The sequence below is a fragment of the Musca autumnalis genome, unplaced genomic scaffold (assembly GCF_047663935.1).
Source record: "Musca autumnalis isolate F117 unplaced genomic scaffold, ASM4766393v1 scaffold_4, whole genome shotgun sequence".
Classification (NCBI taxonomy): domain Eukaryota; kingdom Metazoa; phylum Arthropoda; class Insecta; order Diptera; family Muscidae; genus Musca; species Musca autumnalis.
Window position 1 is genome coordinate 164306793 of NW_027411977.1, and position 22602 is coordinate 164329394.

General features: G+C 36.5%; 1 protein-coding gene across 5 annotated transcripts in view; it reads left to right on the plus strand.

Annotated features, from left to right (window-relative positions):
• Klc (kinesin light chain) overlaps positions 1–21324 on the plus strand; it is a 394492-nt gene extending 373168 nt beyond the window's left edge. For all 5 annotated transcript variants that reach the window (XM_073986273.1, XM_073986274.1, XM_073986276.1 and 2 more), the window contains one exon: positions 21179–21324. In XM_073986273.1, the coding sequence (XP_073842374.1) occupies positions 21179–21193 (15 nt within the window). In that variant the 3' untranslated portion in view covers positions 21194–21324. The remainder of the gene's footprint in view (positions 1–21178) is intronic.
• The last annotated feature ends 1278 nt before the right edge of the window (positions 21325–22602 follow it).

Below are 22602 nucleotides of genomic sequence, written 5' to 3' on the forward strand. Positions count from 1 at the left end.
GATTTGCATAGTGAAAGGAGGAACGCAGTTCTACGCCCTGAGATACCTTACAGCCAGGGACGTCTTGAAACTTAAACGGTTTTCTCTGCGTAGGTGGCTAGAGGTGGCTTGACACAATCCTCCACCCTGAGGTCCGAGGATTGGGAGCCTCTTCTTGCTAATTCATCAACTATCTCGTTTCCCTCAATATTGCAGTGACCTGGAACCCAGCAAAATTTAACAACTATGTAACATGTTTTTAGGGTTGACCTGCATCTTTGAACTGTCCTAGATTTAATAGTGTATGACCTTAACTCTTTTAGATCAGCCTGGCTGTCCACGTAAACAGTGACTGGCTCATCTACAAGGTCCGTCATTCCCACTATTAGCTCCAAGGCTTTTCAAACCGCAAAAACTTCTGCCTGAAAAACACTACACTTGTCATTAAGCTTATAGGAGTCCTGATGTTTAGTTCTTCCCAAAACACACCAGATCCCGTGCCTTCTTCCATCTTTGACCCATCGGTGAAGATTGATAGGCTATCGGGAAGTGGTCTGCCTTGTTCCCATTCACTCCTGTCGGGGATTATTACTTCAGCTATGTCGAAGTCCAGACTTGGTGAGATGTAGTCGGTCACATATCCCCTGTCTCTTAGTCCAATCCGACCACATATCTGCTGTAGAACACTAGCATGTCCAACGCCACAGATTTAGCTCCTTAAGCCTCAAGGCAGATCGTGATGCTTGATACTGAACAAGAATATCCGTGGGTTGGACGTCAGCATATGCTACTACTTTTGTCCCCAGTCTATCGAACTCTTTGAGTATCCCATTCACCACTAGAAGCCACAGCAGTGGAGATAAAACTCCACCCTGGGGGATGCCCCTAGTGACTGACTTCCTTACGGAACTCTCCCCAATACTGGAATTGATCAGTCTGCTTTCCAGCATTCTGTCAATCCAGTTGATTAGGATAGAGGGGACACTCAATAGCTTTAGAGAAGAATGAATGGAGTTTCACATTATTGAACGCTCCTTCTATGTCTAGAAAAGCGGCAAATGTGTGATCCAAGTTATACATGTTCTTCTCTATGTAACCCACTACCTCATGTAGTGCTGTTTCTGTAGATTTCCCTTTCATATAAGCATGCTGAGAGCTGCTTATAAGGACACGATTTATATAAGATCTAATCTCCAAGTCGAGCAGCCTTTCTAGAGTTTTTATTAGAAAAGAGGAAAGACTAATCGGTCTGTAGTCCTTCGGCAACGCGTGGCTTGGTTTCCCAGCCTTGGGAATATAAGTCGCTGTTACCTCTTTCCACAGTGCCGGTATGTGATACAACAATAGACAGGCCCTAAAAATAACCTTCAGTATAGTAATCAATATCTGCGGTGTGTTTTGAAGCATCGCCGGAATGACACCATCTGGACCAGGAGATTTATAGGTTTGAAAAGTGCTGATCGCCCAAGAAATCCTTGAATCACTTATCAACCTATCGACGAAGATCCTCTCGTCGGGTGTATAGGTTCTGTTCATTTCCGAGCTCGAAAACAAATCAGCGTCCTTGCATCCCGGAAAGTGGGTCTCTGCCAGTAGGTCAAGAGTCTCTAGAGCGGACTTCGTCCACGTATCATCACTTCGTGTGATGCTCCCAATAGGTTTGGGGTCTTTTGAGATCACCTTACGAAATCTTGCCGCCTCGTTCTATACAAATCCCAATACGTACTAAGTTTGGTCCTGTTCGCTTTGTTATAAGCTCTCCTGCTAGCCTTCCTGAGGTTAGCCAGATCTTTGTTCCACCAAACGGGCTGTGTTCTTCTACCTGGATAAGTTAATGGGCATGTATTTTCATAGCAATCCCTGAGTACTATTGTGAGATCCTAAACCCGACTGTCAACTTCCCTCACTGTGTGAAGTGCAGAAATTTCACACAGTCTCTAAGAGGCCATAGAGTTGTATTTCTCCCAATTGGTTCTCCTGGGATTCCTATGAGGTGGTTGCCGTTTACTTCCACACGAGACTCGAATGTGTATCGTCCTATGGTCCGAAAAGGAGCATTCCTCCGATACCCTCCAGTCTGTTATGGAAGTATCCTCCATATTTGTAAGGGTGAGGTCTATTACCTCCTCCCTTACCCTATTCTGGAAGGTGGCCGTATTTCCCCTATTACATACTTAGATTTAGACTTTTCTTCGCTACAATACAAGTTCTTAGCTTCTCCTCATTCGATGAGTAGAATAGGGAGTACCGCCCATCGTTTAGTCCAGAAACCCTATTTCTGTACAGATAGGGTTCCTGGACCAAAGCGATGACAATCTCAGACTTTGAAAGGGAGAGAAGGAGTTCGGCAGCTGCAGATCAATCTGCACCACGCAGAGGCCCGGCTGCCTACACTCCTTACTGTGACTGCGGGAAGCGGAACTGAAGCCAACCCAACCCGAAGTTCAGCTCTCCCTTACAAGCCTTTATGAGATCCGCACTCGAGCTGTCCATGATGAACTTCATTAGGGTACCTCCCTCTTCGGGGAAGGAGCTCACCCGTTTCCAGCTATCTGTCTGGATAGGCCTATTCTGTTTCCGAATAAGCTTCAGCACCTTTGCCACCTCCGAATCCGGAGGTGGCACCCATGTCGTCGACACAGTCCTCGATGGGATTTCGTAAATAGAAATCGCAGCCAGCCTGCAACCGTCCCACAGAGAGTCAGAGCCATTCACTGGCGGTCCATCATCCTCTTGGCACCTGGGTGTGGATCCTCAGAAGACCTCACTCTCTATACACAAGCTTGTTGTGAAGACGTTATCTTCTGACCACTGGTCATTTTTGATGGACCGTCACTCTTACCCGCCACCCGACATCCCGCAGCACCATCACCGTTCCCCTTCGGACTATCGTTAGTTTTCCCCCAGAGGCCGGAATTGTTCCCCGCCACTGGTCCCGCAGATGACTGTTCTCCAGACTTCCGCAAACCAGCAGCTCCAGAACACTTCCCGCTCCTACTTTCGCAGCTTTAGCAGCACTCACAGATGAGGCCGTCGCACTAGCTGGTGGCTTGTGCGGCAATCCCGCCCGCGCGTGCTCCTTAGGCTCCTCCGACTTCGGGGACCGTGTCGGTGGGGCCGGTGAGGTCCGGCTGTCTTTCCCTACCGCAGAGACCTTAGGTGTCCGCAAAAGGTTCGGACGGGCTGGCACTACCGGATTTTTTGTTTTGGCTGGCTCCGGGGAAGTCAAACCAGCCATAGGGCTGGTGCCTACCTCCGGGTCAGGCCGCGGAATCGGTCGATTGGAAGCGGCAGCTTCTCCATGTGAGAGTATTTCCTTTCGATACGCCTAAAAAAGCGAAGCTTCAACCTTATCCCACGGAATTCCGCCGAAGAGACCTCTCCTGGAGACTTGTCTACAAATCTAGAGCAGTAGTTAACTGCTCTTCTGTAGCCATGCTTGTCTTTTCTTTCCCGAGCCTTACAACTCTTGATGGAGGGGGAGGTGAGAGAATTTCCAGTCTCATCACCCATAGCCTCATCCACCAAGGCGTCCTGCCTGGGAAGAATTGGTCTGTCGGTAGCGACCGACATATCATCCCCTGACGGAAGTACTCCCTTCTCGTCCGGTTTAGCACTCCCCGAAGCAACCAAGGGGGACATCTCCTTGTCCATCTGAGATGGAGAACTTTCCCGACTGCTCTGAGTGTTGATTGAGTCGCTGACTCTGTCCAGGGTCGGTGTGGAACAGTCGCCCCCGCCCGAATTTGTGTTAATTGCACTGGGTGCAGCAGTGTCCGTGGTCATAGCAGGGGTCGTTATCAAGGGGGTTTGGTTTTTTTTAATGTTTATCCATAGAGATATTTTTGACTGGGGGAGTTGAGGACAATCATGGCATAGCCCTCCACTACCATGATTAGGGCTTGCCAACTAAGCCTGCTACTCGTTGAGGCGCCCAGGTATCAACGAGGCTCCATTATAATACAGTCGGTACCCTGACTGCAAACCTGAAACACCGATGGGCACGTGGTCGCTTAACACCCCGGTGTTAGGGGATCTCGAATTATTTTGGTAGGATATCAGTAACCAAATATATGTCACTCGCCCAAAGGTACACTGTGAGATTTCAGTGCATTATGTTGGTTTGCGACAAGAAGAGTGGATAACCATTGGTCAGTCACAACCCCCCAATTCAACACTCTGAGAAATTGAATGAGCAGATTGTGGCGTCAAGCCCCCTCATCGCGCCAAGATTGTTATCCCCGGCAGGGGTTTCTATACCTAAAAGTGGACCAATCGTACTGACTTTTGGGGCAAATAATCTTCTAGTCACTACAAGTTTACGGTAAAAATTTCCGATCGATATCTTGATTAGAAATATTTTTGTCGCTCTCCCCCAAACAAGCTAAACCACAGTGCATAGGTACAAAATTGCTCTCAATTGATAAATATTTGATTAAACATGTGCTGCAAGGGGTAATATAAGTACATACTACCACTTCGTTATTATATAATTATTTCATTATATTCTTGTTATTAGACATTCAACCTCGAAGTAGGGACAGCAAAATTAAGATCGCAATTGTGAGTAGTGAAAGCATTTTTTTACTTCAATTATTTATTTGTGTAATTCTTACAATATGTTTTTGTGAAGCCTCAGCGCCAATATGGCATTTTTGAGGCAGTTGGCAATACTTAAACTATATTACAATACATTATATTCATTTTTTATTAATATTATGTAAAATAATAAAAATTATGTGCAATAAAATGAATTGATTTACAATAGAAGTGTTTCCTTCATGCAACACAAGTATCTTTTACAAGCTCTTTTAAAGATTGAAACATTGGGTAGAGATTTTATATAGTCTGGTAACTCATTATACATTTTTGTCCCAGTGTAATCAATTCTTTGCTTCGTTTTCTCCAGCCTACATCTTGCTACTCTCAGGTTGTTGCGGTTCCGAGTATGAAAATTATTTTGATTTTGTTGTAATAAAAGCGTTTGATGACCAATCTTGTTAATATTTTTGAAAACATACACTAATGTTTGATAACAGTGCAAACCATGGATGGGTAAGACTTTTGGTTCAATATCTCTGAACAATGAAATAGTGGAATATGTTAATGGTAATTTATGAATCGTTTTTAATGCTTTATTTTGCATGCATGTTTGTTTTGAGCATACACCATCGCCAGGTAGTTTAAATGCGATTGTATAAGCGACTCAAGCATCATTAACTTAACTGCAATATTTAATTTATTTTGCATCTTCTATAGAATTCCGATGTCAGGAGATATTTTCTTTTTATATTGTTTGTATGAATGTCCCAGCAAAGGTTACTTTGAAGTGTAATTCCTAAGTACTTAATCGAATATACTTCACTCACAGTATTGCCATCCACATATATACTGAAGTTTTCTGCTTCAGGTCTTGAGGTTTGAGGTCTAAATCTAACAACCTTCGTTTTGTTAGGATTTAACATCAGTCGGTTTAACCTTGCAAATTCTACAACCAATGCAGCATCACGCTCCATGCGAACTTTCAACTCCAAGGCACTTTTATAGGGATAGATTAAGCAGATGTCATCTGCAAACATTATTAGTTTTCCAAAGAGGCAGAGGTTCTGTAAATCGTTCAAATATATTAAAAAAAGAAGGGGACCTAATCCACTTCCCAGTGGCACCCCAAATCTTACTGTCCCCATAGAGTTCCTTGCATCATTGATTTGCACAAATTGCTTTCTATCTTTTAAATAACTTTGAAATAACAATAGCTCCTATCCCAGAATACCATTATATCCCATTTTCTGAATCAAAATGTCGTGATCGACAAGATCAAAGGTCTTCGTGAGATCAAAGAAGATAGCAGCTACAACATTAAAGCCGGTATCAAGTCCACTACAGATCGTTTGCGTCACGTTTAACACAGCATTCACTACCCCACACCCCTTTCTGAACCCAAACTGACATTTATACAACAAATCAGTGCTTTCGGTTTCTAAGTACGCTTGCAAACAGATTTTTTTTCTATTATTTTGTCAATTGCCGATAAAACAGCAACTGGACTATACTTGTCCAATGACGTTACGTTTTTCTCTTTCTGAATTGGTATAATTTTGTGTATTTTTAAATTATTTGGGTAAATAGACGACACATTTATTTTATTAAACAGGCAGGCTAATGTGGGAGCTAATTCCTATGCACAACTTTTTACAAACTTAGGAGACATTTCATCATATCCTGAGCTTTTACTACTATCCATTTCTGAAATAATTGCTAAAACATCGTTAACATTTATATCATCGATCTTAAACCTAAAATTCACTCTTGACGTAGATCATTAACATTGTCACCCGCATGCATTTCAATTTCCGATTTAAGATCAGACGCAATATCAAGAAAATAGTTATTAAATAACCTAGCTTTTTCTTTATCATCAGCTACTGTAATCCCATTTGTATCTTTCAAATCTGTTATATTTTTGTTAGATTTCCCAAGGGATTTGTTAATGAAGTTCCAGCATTTCTTAGGGTCATTCCCTATTTTGCTAAGATTGTCCATATAATAACTGTCTCTACATACTCGACATGCTACTTTTATTACTCGGCTTATACGTTTTAACATATCCTCAAGTTTTGGATTTTTATTTTTTTACTTTCGTCGCCTTTTAAGCAACTTGTTCTTCAATAAAAATAGTTTTTGGAGGTAACCATTTATCCAGGGAGAAATTTCAAACTGTAAATGGGTGCTCTTTTTTTCTTGTATGGTGGAATGGAATTTCCGCTAAAAACAGAAACATCTGAATAACTAATGTTCTGACATAAGCTGCTTTGTAACATTTCTTTTGCTTTCTGATAATCGCAATACTTCCGTAATATTTCTACTCTGTCGGTACATTTGTCTGTACTTTTCAGCTTGCACGATATCAAGTTATGATCTGAAAGATCACATTCCACAGAATCCACAAATAGCCTGTCAGAGATATTACTGAAAACCTGATCAATACATGATCCACTCACTGGCCGCGTTATTTAATTATGTACACTCTCGCAACCGTAGTTTTGAAACATTGGCTTTAAATCTGTAAATCTAGAATTTTGGTAAGTATCAATATTAGAATCACCAAGTGCTATGAGAGGACTTTGCGCATGCAAATCTAATACTGTTTCCATAATATTAACAAAATCAGTAACCACACACTTCTGCGAACGATAAAAAAAAAACGATTTTCATAGGTCTGTTCTCTATTTTGAAATTATCCAGGGTGTCAGTTACCATATACAAAAACTTATGACTTCTACAAATGTCAATGGTGTACTGAAAACGGTTATTGATATATATTGTATTACCACCATAGTTATCATCTCTGCAACAATGAACACTATTATATCCCGGAATTGAATACAGTTGAGTAATATTTTCTTGGAACCACGTCTCTTGAAGAGTTATAATATCGGGTAACTTTGGAAAACTTGCTGCAAAGTTTTAAACTTATTAAATTTTTCAATGGAAGAAACACTTCTGACGTTTATACTTACAATGTGAAAATAATCACTATCTAATTCAGTTGTATATTTTAAAAATTTTGAAAATCTTTTGAAATATATATTTTTAATCATTTTGGTTTTTTAATATTATATAAAATGAATTTAATTATTTATATATGTATAATAAAAACTATTTATGAGGGGGATTCGTAAGCGATACCATCTCCATCTTCACTAGAACATCATCTTCCACTTCTCTGTTGCACACCATCGATCTTCTTTTGAAGTATTTATTCGTTGTTGCTTCCCATAGCATTTTATCGACATCTTCACACTTTATTCTAATATTTTTCGAGATCTCGCTCTTCTTACAAAACACATTACCGTCTCTTGCATAGACGTATTGAAAGCCAATGGATTTGAGCGATTTAGCATAGTACAACAGATTCAAGGTATCTTTACTTAAATAGTCATTCACGTAGACATTCTTGGTTTCCTCTTTTTCCTTCAATATGGCTTTGGATTTCATTAATTGTTCCTTGTAGCTCTTTGCCGAAAATTTAACTACAATCGTTTTGTTTTGTTTATTATTCTCCTTCTCACTGCTACGCTTTCCAACATAATATGCTGTATCTACTGCATTCTCACCCAAATCAACTCCAATGCTCTTAGCAAATGATAACACTGCATCAGCAGCATTAACATTGCTCTCAACTTTTAGCCCATTTATAACACCATTGTCCATTGTCTGCAAGCATAAGCATTAATTCATCGAACTTTGTTGACATGAAATTTATCGATTCAGTCAGTTGATCCAGTTTTTCTAATTTGTCTAGTTTCCTTAACTCCGTTTTTATTGTGTTCAGTTCTTTTCTTATTTCTCCATTTCCTTCTTCACAACATTCATGGCAGTTGAATATTTCGCTCTCATTTCTCAAAAAATTATCGAATTCTCTCTTTGTTAAGCCAGAGCAACGAAAGTGATAGCTATTCTTACATTCATCGCATAATCATCGAAATCTTCTTTTATTCCATTCTTGCACTTTTTACACAGAGTTTTTTTATTGCAAGCACTACGACGGCTTGTTACTTTAGGCATTTTTGTTTTATTCAGATATAATAACAAATGTTTTGTTTTGTATTATTTTATTCTTAAGGTGAATATGTATTATACAGTATCTGAAAATTCGGCGGCCTGTTGAATACTGATTATGTTGGACCAACTATAATTTTTAATTGTATCTACCACGCTAAGTTTAGGACCATTTTATTAGAGTTGATCATTGTACTAGTTCCAAAACGTATGAGTAACGTCATACAAATTACCGTTTCATATTACATATACGTAGTTTTTTCATACAACCAGATTGGCACAACTCTATATTTTACACCAAATCTTATTTAAATATAAAGGTATCTGATAATTATAACTTTAGTGTACCTTGTGTTAGTTAAATTTTGTTTACTTTCGGTTAACCGAAAATGAAGTTTTTGGCGAAACCCGGTTTCGGTTTTGTAACTCAAAATCGGTTAACGGGTTTCGGCTTTGGACACCCTACACAGAGAGTTTTCATATCCTTGCCAAAATTATGTACGTGAAGATAAAATCGATTTTAACTAGCGAAGACAAAAACTACATTACTAGTGGTATAACCGACCGATGATATCGCCAGTACCAATCTGCTGCCTGACCATCGAAAAGCAAGCTGGCGTTTCTGCACACAGGGTCATAATTCCGTTGTAAAATTTGGGGGGGTAAGAGCTTCTACCGTATATATAAAATTTTCGACCAATAAACCACTAGGGGCGCCTAAAAACTTCAACTTCCAGTTACTCATTATGTGGAGTACTTTATTGGATCGTGAAACAAGATCTGAAGAGAAAGTCAAATGGCCGAATGGCCCATCCGTTGCTATTCTGTGGACTCCGGTTATTCGCAGGATCCCCTCGCGAGATGCCAAGCAGCTCCCCAAAAATACGTTGCACCACTGCAAGAAGAGGCAACAAGACGGCTATTCATGCGCACGCCCTATTTTTTTGAAATTTTTACCACAGATAGGTCTCGTTGTCCTGAACACAAAAATATATATCATCTCTGGGAAGTCCATACTTCCCGAGATATAGGCCTTTAAAGTTCTAAATATTATTTTAAATTATAATTTTCTTTTGCAATAGCAGACCTTCGGCCGGGGATTTAAGACTTTCTCGTATGGACAAGGGCAAATCTAGGGACCGGGAACAACAATTTATTTTAAGTTATAAATTTTTCTCAAATTAGCAGGACTTCGACCGGGGATTTAAGACTTTCTCTTATGGACGGGTGCAAGTCTCGGGAACAGACACAACATTTTCTTTTAAATTACAATTTTTTTCTAAATAGACGGCCTTCGGCCGGGGACTAAGCTATGGACAAGTGCAAATCTAGGGGACGGAAACAAAACTTTATTTTATATTATTAATTTTTCTCTAATTAGCCTACCTTCGGCTACATATTTTTGGAACTTTAAAGGTCTATATCTCGGAAAATCGGTTGTCAAGAAAATCGGTTGTCCGCGTGTATTCCCGTCTTATGCCATGTCATTCACATATGACTAAAGTGACGCCGTCTTCTGTGCTAATTGATGCCTTCGTAATGTAATTAGTTTTGTTTATGTTTTGGATCAATATGAAGTGTAAAACCCTCATTGTGTAATTTCTACATTAAGAACATTTTTGACATAAACATATGCCAATATATATCAATGTGCCTTGTTATGGATAGCAAAAAATAAAACGAAACGTACACACAAAAATCTTTTTTCGCAGTGACAATCTCTACAAACACACATACCATTATATTATTTTTTTATAAACTTAATTCCTTATATATGGAATTAAAATATCTAAACATAATATTTTTGTAGTTTAATTATACTATTCTAATGTTTGTTCCTATTTGGTGTATGCCTGTGTTTTCATCAAGCTAACGATTAAGAGCGCGTGAACGATTCTGATCCGAATGATTCAACTGGATAGAGAACTATAAACTAGATTACTGAACTAGTTTAGTTAAAAGAGCTTAGCTATTGAACTAGATCTTTCAAATGAACTAGATTGTACAACTCTAGTAGTCACACGTACACATTTTTTGGAAAAGTAAAAAGTTTTTATTTTATTTTTATTAAATAAAAGCAATTGTCTATTCTCCTTTACATTTCTGTGAACTACTTGTGCAAAATGTCAACAGAAGCATTGAAATTTCCGCCATATTCATCTCCAAATTAATGGTGATGACATTACCGTTAAGGTAATATCGATAGTAATCGATTTTTTGAAATGAAATATCGAAAATATCGAATGTTGGGAATATCGATAGTTTGCCAGCTGTATTGCTTACCCGGTAGAATTTCTTGAATATGTCGGAAATATGGGTACATGATTATGAAAAAGACTAACAGTTGATTAATAAGAGATGCCATATTAATTTTTTTATCCCAAATTATTGATGATTGGAAGATTTATATCTCGAGAGAAGTACTTTCCGTAGGAATATAATTCCTCCCTTATATTTATGATTGGTCTGAATAGAGTTGTAAAAGCTCATAATCTGTATTACTACTATGGCCCAATGTTGTTTTAAAGAGTTAAACAAGAACCCATTGTATTCTGAGATATAACCAGATAAGGTAAAAACAATAAATATTTAGGTATGTTTATAAAAAAACATAAATCCTCAGCAACAAATTTTGGAAGTTGTGCATCTTGCTACTCTCAGGTTGTTGCGGTTCCGAGTATGAAAATTATTTTGATTTTGTTGTAATAAAAGCGTTTGATGACCAATCTTGTTAATATTTTTGAAAACATACACTAATGTTTGATAACAGTGCAAACCATGGATGGGTAAGACTTTTGGTTCAATATCTCTGAACAATGAAATAGTGGAATATGTTAATGGTAATTTATGAATCGTTTTTAATGCTTTATTTTGCATGCATGTTTGTTTTGAGCATACACCATCGCCAGGTAGTTTAAATGCGATTGTATAAGCGACTCAAGCATCATTAACTTAACTGCAATATTTAATTTATTTTGCATCTTCTATAGAATTCCGATGTCAGGAGATATTTTCTTTTTATATTGTTTGTATGAATGTCCCAGCAAAGGTTACTTTGAAGTGTAATTCCTAAGTACTTAATCGAATATACTTCACTCACAGTATTGCCATCCACATATATACTGAAGTTTTCTGCTTCAGGTCTTGAGGTTTGAGGTCTAAATCTAACAACCTTCGTTTTGTTAGGATTTAACATCAGTCGGTTTAACCTTGCAAATTCTACAACCAATGCAGCATCACGCTCCATGCGAACTTTCAACTCCAAGGCACTTTTATAGAGATAGATTAAGCAGATGTCATCTGCAAACATTATTAGTTTTCCAAAGAGGCAGAGGTTCTGTAAATCGTTCAAATATATTAAAAAAAGAAGGGGACCTAATCCACTTCCCAGTGGCACCCCAAATCTTACTGTCCCCATAGAGTTCCTTGCATCATTGATTTGCACAAATTGCTTTCTATCTTTTAAATAACTTTGAAATAACAATAGCTCCTATCCCAGAATACCATTATATCCCATTTTCTGAATCAAAATGTCGTGATCGACAAGATCAAAGGTCTTCGTGAGATCAAAGAAGATAGCAGCTACAACATTAAAGCCGGTATCAAGTCCACTACAGATCGTTTGCGTCACGTTTAACACAGCATTCACTACCCCACACCCCTTTCTGAACCCAAACTGACATTTATACAACAAATCAGTGCTTTCGGTTTCTAAGTACGCTTGCAAACAGATTTTTTTTCTATTATTTTGTCAATTGCCGATAAAACAGCAACTGGACTATACTTGTCCAATGACGTTACGTTTTTCTCTTTCTGAATTGGTATAATTTTGTGTATTTTTAAATTATTTGGGTAAATAGACGACACATTTATTTTATTAAACAGGCAGGCTAATGTGGGAGCTAATTCCTATGCACAACTTTTTACAAACTTAGGAGACATTTCATCATATCCTGAGCTTTTACTACTATCCATTTCTGAAATAATTGCTAAAACATCGTTAACATTTATATCATCGATCTTAAACCTAAAATTCACTCTTGACGTAGATCATTAACATTGTCACCCGCATGCATTTCAATTTCCGATTTAAGATCAGACGCAATATCAAGAAAATAGTTATTAAATAACCTAGCTTTTTCTTTATCATCAGCTACTGTAATCCCATTTGTATCTTTCAAATCTGTTATATTTTTGTTAGATTTCCCAAGGGATTTGTTAATGAAGTTCCAGCATTTCTTAGGGTCATTCCCTATTTTGCTAAGATTGTCCATATAATAACTGTCTCTACATACTCGACATGCTACTTTTATTACTCGGCTTATACGTTTTAACATATCCTCAAGTTTTGGATTTTTATTTTTTTACTTTCGTCGCCTTTTAAGCAACTTGTTCTTCAATAAAAATAGTTTTTGGAGGTAACCATTTATCCAGGGAGAAATTTCAAACTGTAAATGGGTGCTCTTTTTTTCTTGTATGGTGGAATGGAATTTCCGCTAAAAACAGAAACATCTGAATAACTAATGTTCTGACCTAAGCTGCTTTGTAACATTTCTTTTGCTTTCTGATAATCGCAATACTTCCGTAATATTTCTACTCTGTCGGTACATTTGTCTGTACTTTTCAGCTTGCACGATATCAAGTTATGATCTGAAAGATCACATTCCACAGAATCCACAAATAGCCTGTCAGAGATATTACTGAAAACCTGATCAATACATGATCCACTCACTGGCCGCGTTATTTAATTATGTACACTCTCGCAACCGTAGTTTTGAAACATTGGCTTTAAATCTGTAAATCTAGAATTTTGGTAGGTATCAATATTAGAATCACCAAGTACTATGAGAGGACTTTGCGCATGCAAATCTAATACTGTTTCCATAATATTAACAAAATCAGTAACCACACACTTCTGCGAACGATAAAAAAAAAACGATTTTCATAGGTCTGTTCTCTATTTTGAAATTATCCAGGGTGTCAGTTACCATATACAAAAACTTATGACTTCTACAAATGTCAATGGTGTACTGAAAACGGTTATTGATATATATTGTATTACCACCATAGTTATCATCTCTGCAACAATGAACACTATTATATCCCGGAATTGAATACAGTTGAGTAATATTTTCTTGGAACCACGTCTCTTGAAGAGTTATAATATCGGGTAACTTTGGAAAACTTGCTGCAAAGTTTTAAACTTATTAAATTTTTCAATGGAAGAAACACATCTGACGTTTATACTTACAATGTGAAAATAATCACTATCTAATTCAGTTGTATATTTTAAAAATTTTGAAAATCTTTTGAAATATATATTTTTAATCATTTTGGTTTTTTAATATTATATAAAATGAATTTAATTATTTATATATGTATAATAAAAACTATTTATGAGGGGGATTCGTAAGCGATACCATCTCCATCTTCACTAGAACATCATCTTCCACTTCTCTGTTGCACACCATCGATCTTCTTTTGAAGTATTTATTCGTTGTTGCTTCCCATAGCATTTTATCGACATCTTCACACTTTATTCTAATATTTTTCGAGATCTCGCTCTTCTTACAAAACACATTACCGTCTCTTGCATAGACGTATTGAAAGCCAATGGATTTGAGCGATTTAGCATAGTACAACAGATTCAAGGTATCTTTACTTAAATAGTCATTCACGTAGACATTCTTGGTTTCCTCTTTTTCCTTCAATATGGCTTTGGATTTCATTAATTGTTCCTTGTAGCTCTTTGCCGAAAATTTAACTACAATCGTTTTGTTTTGTTTATTATTCTCCTTCTCACTGCTACGCTTTCCAACATAATATGCTGTATCTACTGCATTCTCTCCCAAATCAACTCCAATGCTCTTAGCAAATGATAACACTGCATCAGCAGCATTAACATTGCTCTCAACTTTTAGCCCATTTATAACACCATTGTCCATTGTCTGCAAGCATAAGCATTAATTCATCGAACTTTGTTGACATGAAATTTATCGATTCAGTCAGTTGATCCAGTTTTTCTAATTTGTCTAGTTTCCTTAACTCCGTTTTTATTGTGTTCAGTTCTTTTCTTATTTCTCCATTTCCTTCTTCACAACATTCATGGCAGTTGAATATTTCGCTCTCATTTCTCAAAAAATTATCGAATTCTCTCTTTGTTAAGCCAGAGCAACGAAAGTGATAGCTATTCTTACATTCATCGCATAATCATCGAAATCTTCTTTTATTCCATTCTTGCACTTTTTACACAGAGTTTTTTTATTGCAAGCACTACGACGGCTTGTTACTTTAGGCATTTTTGTTTTATTCAGATATAATAACAAATGTTTTGTTTTGTATTATTTTATTCTTAAGGTGAATATGTATTATACAGTATCTGAAAATTCGGCGGCCTGTTGAATACTGATTATGTTGGACCAACTATAATTTTTAATTGTATCTACCACGCTAAGTTTAGGACCATTTTATTAGAGTTGATCATTGTACTAGTTCCAAAACGTATGAGTAACGTCATACAAATTACCGTTTCATATTACATATACGTAGTTTTTTCATACAACCAGATTGGCACAACTCTATATTTTACACCAAATCTTATTTAAATATAAAGGTATCTGATAATTATAACTTTAGTGTACCTTGTGATAGTTAAATTTTGTTTACTTTCGGTTAACCGAAAATGAAGTTTTTGGCGAAACCCGGTTTCGGTTTTGTAACTCAAAATCGGTTAACGGGTTTCGGCTTTGGACACCCTACACAGAGAGTTTTCATATCCTTGCCAAAATTATGTACGTGAAGATAAAATCGATTTTAACTAGCGAAGACAAAAACTACATTACTAGTGGTATAACCGACCGATGATATCGCCAGTACCAATCTGCTGCCTGACCATCGAAAAGCAAGCTGGCGTTTCTGCACACAGGGTCATAATTCCGTTGTAAAATTTGGGGGGGTAAGAGCTTCTACCGTATATATAAAATTTTCGACCAATAAACCACTAGGGGCGCCTAAAAACTTCAACTTCCAGTTACTCATTATGTGGAGTACTTTATTGGATCGTGAAACAAGATCTGAAGAGAAAGTCAAATGGCCGAATGGCCCATCCGTTGCTATTCTGTGGACTCCGGTTATTCGCAGGATCCCCTCGCGAGATGCCAAGCAGCTCCCCAAAAATACGTTGCACCACTGCAAGAAGAGGCAACAAGACGGCTATTCATGCGCACGCCCTATTTTTTTGAAATTTTTACCACAGATAGGTCTCGTTGTCCTGAACACAAAAATATATATCATCTCTGGGAAGTCCATACTTCCCGAGATATAGGCCTTTAAAGTTCTAAATATTATTTTAAATTATAATTTTCTTTTGCAATAGCAGACCTTCGGCCGGGGATTTAAGACTTTCTCGTATGGACAAGGGCAAATCTAGGGACCGGGAACAACAATTTATTTTAAGTTATAAATTTTTCTCAAATTAGCAGGACTTCGACCGGGGATTTAAGACTTTCTCTTATGGACGGGTGCAAGTCTCGGGAACAGACACAACATTTTCTTTTAAATTACAATTTTTTTCTAAATAGACGGCCTTCGGCCGGGGACTAAGCTATGGACAAGTGCAAATCTAGGGGACGGAAACAAAACTTTATTTTATATTATTAATTTTTCTCTAATTAGCCTACCTTCGGCTACATATTTTTGGAACTTTAAAGGTCTATATCTCGGAAAATCGGTTGTCAAGAAAATCGGTTGTCCGCGTGTATTCCCGTCTTATGCCATGTCATTCACATATGACTAAAGTGACGCCGTCTTCTGTGCTAATTGATGCCTTCGTAATGTAATTAGTTTTGTTTATGTTTTGGATCAATATGAAGTGTAAAACCCTCATTGTGTAATTTCTACATTAAGAACATTTTTGACATAAACATATGCCAATATATATCAATGTGCCTTGTTATGGATAGCAAAAAATAAAACGAAACATACACACAAAAATCTTTTTTCGCAGTGACAATCTCTACAAACACACATACCATTATATTATTTTTTTATAAACTTAATTCCTTATATATGGAATTAAAATATCTAAACATAATATTTTTGTAGTTTAATTATACTATTCTAATGTTTGTTCCTATTTGGTGTATGCCTGTGTTTTCATCAAGCTAACGATTAAGAGCGCGTGAACGATTCTGACCCGAATGATTCAACTGGATAGAGAACTATAAACTAGATTACTGAACTAGTTTAGTTAAAAGAGCTTAGCTATTGAACTAGATCTTTCAAATGAACTAGATTGTACAACTCTAGTAGTCACACGTACACATTTTTTGGAAAAGTAAAAAGTTTTTATTTTATTTTTATTAAATAAAAGCAATTGTCTATTCTCCTTTACATTTCTGTGAACTACTTGTGCAAAATGTCAACAGAAGCATTGAAATTTCCGCCATATTCATCTCCAAATTAATGGTGATGACATTACCGTTAAGGTAATATCGATAGTAATCGATTTTTTGAAATGAAATATCGAAAATATCGAATGTTGGGAATATCGATAGTTTGCCAGCTGTATTGCTTACCCGGTAGAATTTTTTTGAATATGTCGGAAATATGGGTACATGATTATGAAAAAGACTAATGTCATGTTCACACGAACGTTTCAATTACGTTGTTCACCTGTCGAACGACGTACACGAATTAACCCGTTTCCACGACACCATTCGTAATTAACAGAAACATTAAAAAAATTCCTTCATTTTTGTTTCCTTGTTTTAACGAATATTTGAACCGAAAACACATAAAATATACATTAAATGAATAGGAAAAGCAATAGACTTTCCTTCAAACGTTTCTTCTATATTTAACTACACACATTTCATTCATTTTTTCCATAAATTCTCAATAATTTTGTATTTTCAATATATTTTTATATGTTTCTATTTTCAAAATTAAAGAGAGAGAGACATGTCAAAACAATGTTTGTGTTTACAGACTTTCAGTTATTTGTTTCCTTTTTGTTTCTGATTTTTTACGCGATTTTGAACTAATGGACAAGAAATGTGTGTGGAATTAAGAAGGAAACACAACCATCTTCCTTCTGCATCTGTATAAAATGTTTAGTTCATTATTTTTCATTCATCTTTTTCCTTTTTTCTAAAAATGTTTGTGTTTTCAACAAATTTTTCAATTTTGAATTTAGACATGTCATAATTAATTTTTTCGATAAATTCTCTCATTTGTTAGGGATGGGACATACTTATTCATCGTTCAGAGAGTATTTCTAACCGAACAACGTAGAAAAATCGTCGTTCGTTCATAGAATTTTGTGTGGGGAAATAAGTAATTTATTCGTAGTTATGGGTCGAACAACGAATAGAGAACGAACGACGTACCGTGGAAACGGGCTATAACAGTTGATTAATAAGAGATGCCATATTAATTTTTTTATTCCCAAATTATTGATGATTGGAAGATTTATATCTCGAGAGAAGTACTTTCCGTAGGAATATAATTCCTCCCTTATATTTATGATTGGTCTGAATAGAGTTGTAAAAGCTCATAATCTGTATTACTACTATGGCCCAATGTTGTTTTAAAGAGTTAAACAAGAACCCATTGTATTCTGAGATATAACCAGATAAGGTAAAAACAATAAATATTTAGGTATGTTTATAAAAAAACATAAATCCTCAGCAACAAATTTTGGAAGTTGTGCATGTGGAGTTATGATTTCACTACATCCTTCGATGCAGTCCACACGGAGTTATGAAAAATGCACCCGCCGCACACTAGTCAAAACCACTGATCTAGCGGGGCGAAAGTCAAAAAATCGAACTATAAAATTGCGAAATATTTTCCATTGTATCGATTACAGACACTTTGCAGACAAAGATTTTGTTTTTTCATTTTTGTTGTTGTAAATATTCACTCAGTTATTCACTATCAAATACAAGAGTTTTTGTTGCATAGGATTTTAAAAAAATTTTGCAAACAAATTAACTTCATATTTGTTTAAGTTAAAAAAAAATCGTAATGAAACTGGACAAGATTTATTTTTAATTAATAGCAGAGGGTGAGAAAATTATATTATAAAAATTAGTTTGGGGAGGTACTTAGTTATATAGCAATAAATTTTAAAAAAATTAAATTTTTAGTGTTTTTACGGGTTGCACGCGCTTGGTCCATAGAGTGCATCTTGTAAACTTGGCCGAACTTAGGTTCGATTATTTTTTGGCGAATGAAATTGGACTCTTTGGATACGGAGTAACCACATTAGGGCTACAAATATTTGCAAATCTTTCGATGACTGCACTTTTCAAATAAGGGATTTTGCATGAAATTCATACAAATTTAGCTGTGCATTTGTATGGGAGCTAAATCAAAATATGGAGCTATCTTGAGAAATGTCTGCAAGGAGGATTTCTACCCCCGGAGACACTATAATACCATATTATAGCTAAACTTGTTATTAAATATGGGATAACAAGTAAAAATTCAACGAATCGGGGGTAAAAGGGGCTACATCGAATCATAAATCCGTGTTGAAAATGTTTTGTAAGAAGTTTTATACGCAGTGAGAACACGGAATGCAAAATTACAGCCAATTTGGTTTAAAAATGTGGTCATGATATTCAAAATACCTTAAATTGGGAGGTACGGTTACATGGAGGCTATATCAAAACGTGCACCTATGTCCATAATTTTTGGTGCAAATATTTTGTGACCACTAGGAACCCTAAGTAGCAAATTACAGGTAATTTGCTACAAATTTGTGGCTTAAATCCTCAAAATACTGAAAATCTTAAGGTACCGTTATATGGGGGCTACACCAAAACATTAGCCGATATTGTTCATATTTGGCCCATTATTGCCCACAGGTACTAGCTGAGTTTGTACCAAATTTCAGTGACGTATCTCAATTCGTTTGCCAGTTATTAATTTCGCGCCGCTAGATTAGTGCTTTCGACCGCCGTACGCCGCTGGCGAAATTTCTTCCAAAAACAAAAAATAGTGTATACATTTCAAAGAATTTGTTATAAAATAAAAGCTCTGTTCCTTTACGTGCAAGAATCTTCAAGTTTTACCACTTTTTACTTGAAAAGCGTTCTTTTACTTCAGACACTATACAATTCATATGGGAGCCGTTTACAACTTTTGCTACTTTTGCCGGTTTTACCATTTTCAAAAGTAAAGGAACAGACCAAAAATCTTAAGTTGCGAACATTTTTACGGTTTTTCACGAGACGGAAATTTTTAATGGAGTGGAATGGAGTCCATGTCGAAAGCTGAAATAGTGATGGGAAGGCAACATAAAAAACCTGCATTTAAATTCATTCCAAAACACTGCATCAAAAGCCGTGATTTGGATCGAAAATTGAGTACATCCTAGCTGTATGCTGTGGAAGCAAAATGGAATGCATCCTAGCTGCGCGCTCTCCTGTAAAATTCATAAATGTATTCATAGGAAAATATGTACTCCAACGGCACATGTACTGTACACTTGTACTGTACACTTGCATTACACTGTGCAACATTTTTAAGGTGATCTTGTCAAACAATTCGAACTGAGGATTTTTTGAAAGTACAGACCCAAACGACAAGAAACCCTAGTTGGGTTTTGTTGTGTCAGATCCAGCTCGGATTTTATGGCCCGATCTAAATATGGTTAAATATTGAGTTTTTAAAAAAATTCGTGGCTATATCTCTGAAACCAATGTGAATCTTCTTCTGACCTCTGAAGCAAATTTGTAGACAAGGACAAGAATAAAATATTTGGAGAAATAATGAACTCGAAAAACTACATTTATTGCCTGAAATTTCAAAATATATACACAAATTCCATAATTTTTATACATTTCGCAATGTATCTCCAAAACCGTTAATTTTTTCTGAATATTTTCTTTTGGACAAATATTCCCTGGAATGTAATACACAGCTCTTCAGACCATGTCATTGTTGTAAAATGCCTCTATGCCGTTGTTTTCAGTACATTTTTCAACGACGATTTAATAAAAATGTCAATAATGTAGTGAAATCTGAAATGCGAGAATAAACTGTTGGTGTGAACTGTATTTGAAATACGTGTTGTAAAAGATATGATGCAAAATACCGCTGAAACAACATGAAGTAAGAATTTTAGAGTTTCAGAATGTTCTAAAGAATTGTTGAGAACTTTATTTGGAAATTTTTTGCAATAGGCTACTTGGTTCAACTCCCAATAGTTTAGCCGATACTGACCAGAATTTCAGAAATTATGTAAAATTTTCTATATTTTATAGATTTGGATGCCCTAGATGGAGTTTTTCTTATGTGGTTTTTTCAAAAGAATAGTTCTACTAGTTTAGGGCTACAATATTGCTAAAGACAGCAAGGCCAAATTCCTATTCGTTTCTGAGATAAAGGCCTGATAAATGCAAAAAAGTGTAGATTTAGCCCGGCCATAAAATCCGAACTGGATCTGACAGGACAAAACCCTACTAGGGTTTTTGTAGTCAAACTTTTTGCTGGGTCTGAACAAGCAGAACTAAACTAAGGTGGATATTTATCGCATTTTTTTGTATTTTACAGTGTTCTTGTTATATAAATTACTGCTATAAAATTGCTCATTGTGTGTGTGTTTTTTTTTTTTGTGTTTTTTCAGAAACTTCATAAATAAACGGCAATGTGAAATGTTGACTGGATAATGGTGGCTGTACTATATGACAACAGAACGTGAAACCATTCCGTCATGTATTTAAACTGTTTTGAAATCTAAAATAAAAATGCATTCTTACAAATAATAAAAAATTGTTTCATTTTTACAGCAATCTTATAAAATGTTTTTTTTTTTATTTTACACGTTATAAGAGTGAACCCCAACATCAACAAGCCTATCAAGCAATATTAAATAGTATTCAGAAAAATACACTCGCAGATGCTATAAACAACTATGGTGTGAATGCGGTCCCTGGAGAACATCCTCCATCTATCGAAGTTGAGGAGCGTCAGCTGTCACTTCAAACCATAATAGTTTTGGCTCAAGTACGCTCGGGATGGTTAAGCCATCTAAATTTCTACAGACCAAGGATCGATGCCCTAAAAAGCTAAAACTAGTAGATTTGAGAAAGATCCAGAACCTGATTAGGCAGAAAAACGAACTTACAAACATATCGTATACAGTTAGAACAACTAAGCGAAAATTTAAAGATAGTAAAAAATTCTGTGCAGTCGATTTCCAAACAAATTTATTCTACAATTCAAATTTTAAATTAATGGTAGTTCATCTAAGTTAACTTAAATCCACCTGTCAGTTCCTTAACATTGACTCTCGCGTAATCCTGTTGGTCCCGAAATTTATTCTACAATTCAAATTTTAAATAAATGGTAGTTAATCTAAGTTAACTTAAATCCACCTGCCGGTTCCTTAACACTGACTCCCGCGTAATCCTGTTGGTCCCGAGTAGGTACCCAGCAAAATTCGAAGGAAGGGGTTCTATGAGATGACGTGTTGTTATGTCACCCTTCATGCACGCACGTTACGTCGTGCTATAATTGCCCAATATCGATTTGACATTTTTTGTTAGTGCTGGCAATACCCTGGGGATGGTGACGTGGCACTGCACTACAACCAACTTCAGGGAGCACTCCTACAAATGAGGCTCGAAAGGGGATTCCAAGCAGAATCCATAGGGAGTGCAGATATAGGTACACAACAACACCAGTGTTACCAACAATAGCAACATATATAATGCAGTTAAAACAAACCATGCTTTCTGTTGTTATCGTATTCATTAGCATAACTTTTTTTGTAAAGGCTCGAGTGTAACGTGAGCAATGCCGGAGCAAGTTGAGAGGAAATAAATACCAACGCCATCCAGGTATGAGAAAAATATCCCGATCTCACCTCGAGGGCCATTATAAAATGGGGCACAACGTAGAAGCAAATTTTGATTTTTTTAGATAGATTGGTTTCGGAGTCCTGATTTATTGTTCAATTACATTAGTCAGTAGCTTCGCAGCTGAATCGGAGAAGGAAGTTAAGCATATATAACATCTTTTGCATACTATTTTGTACGTCTTGAACAA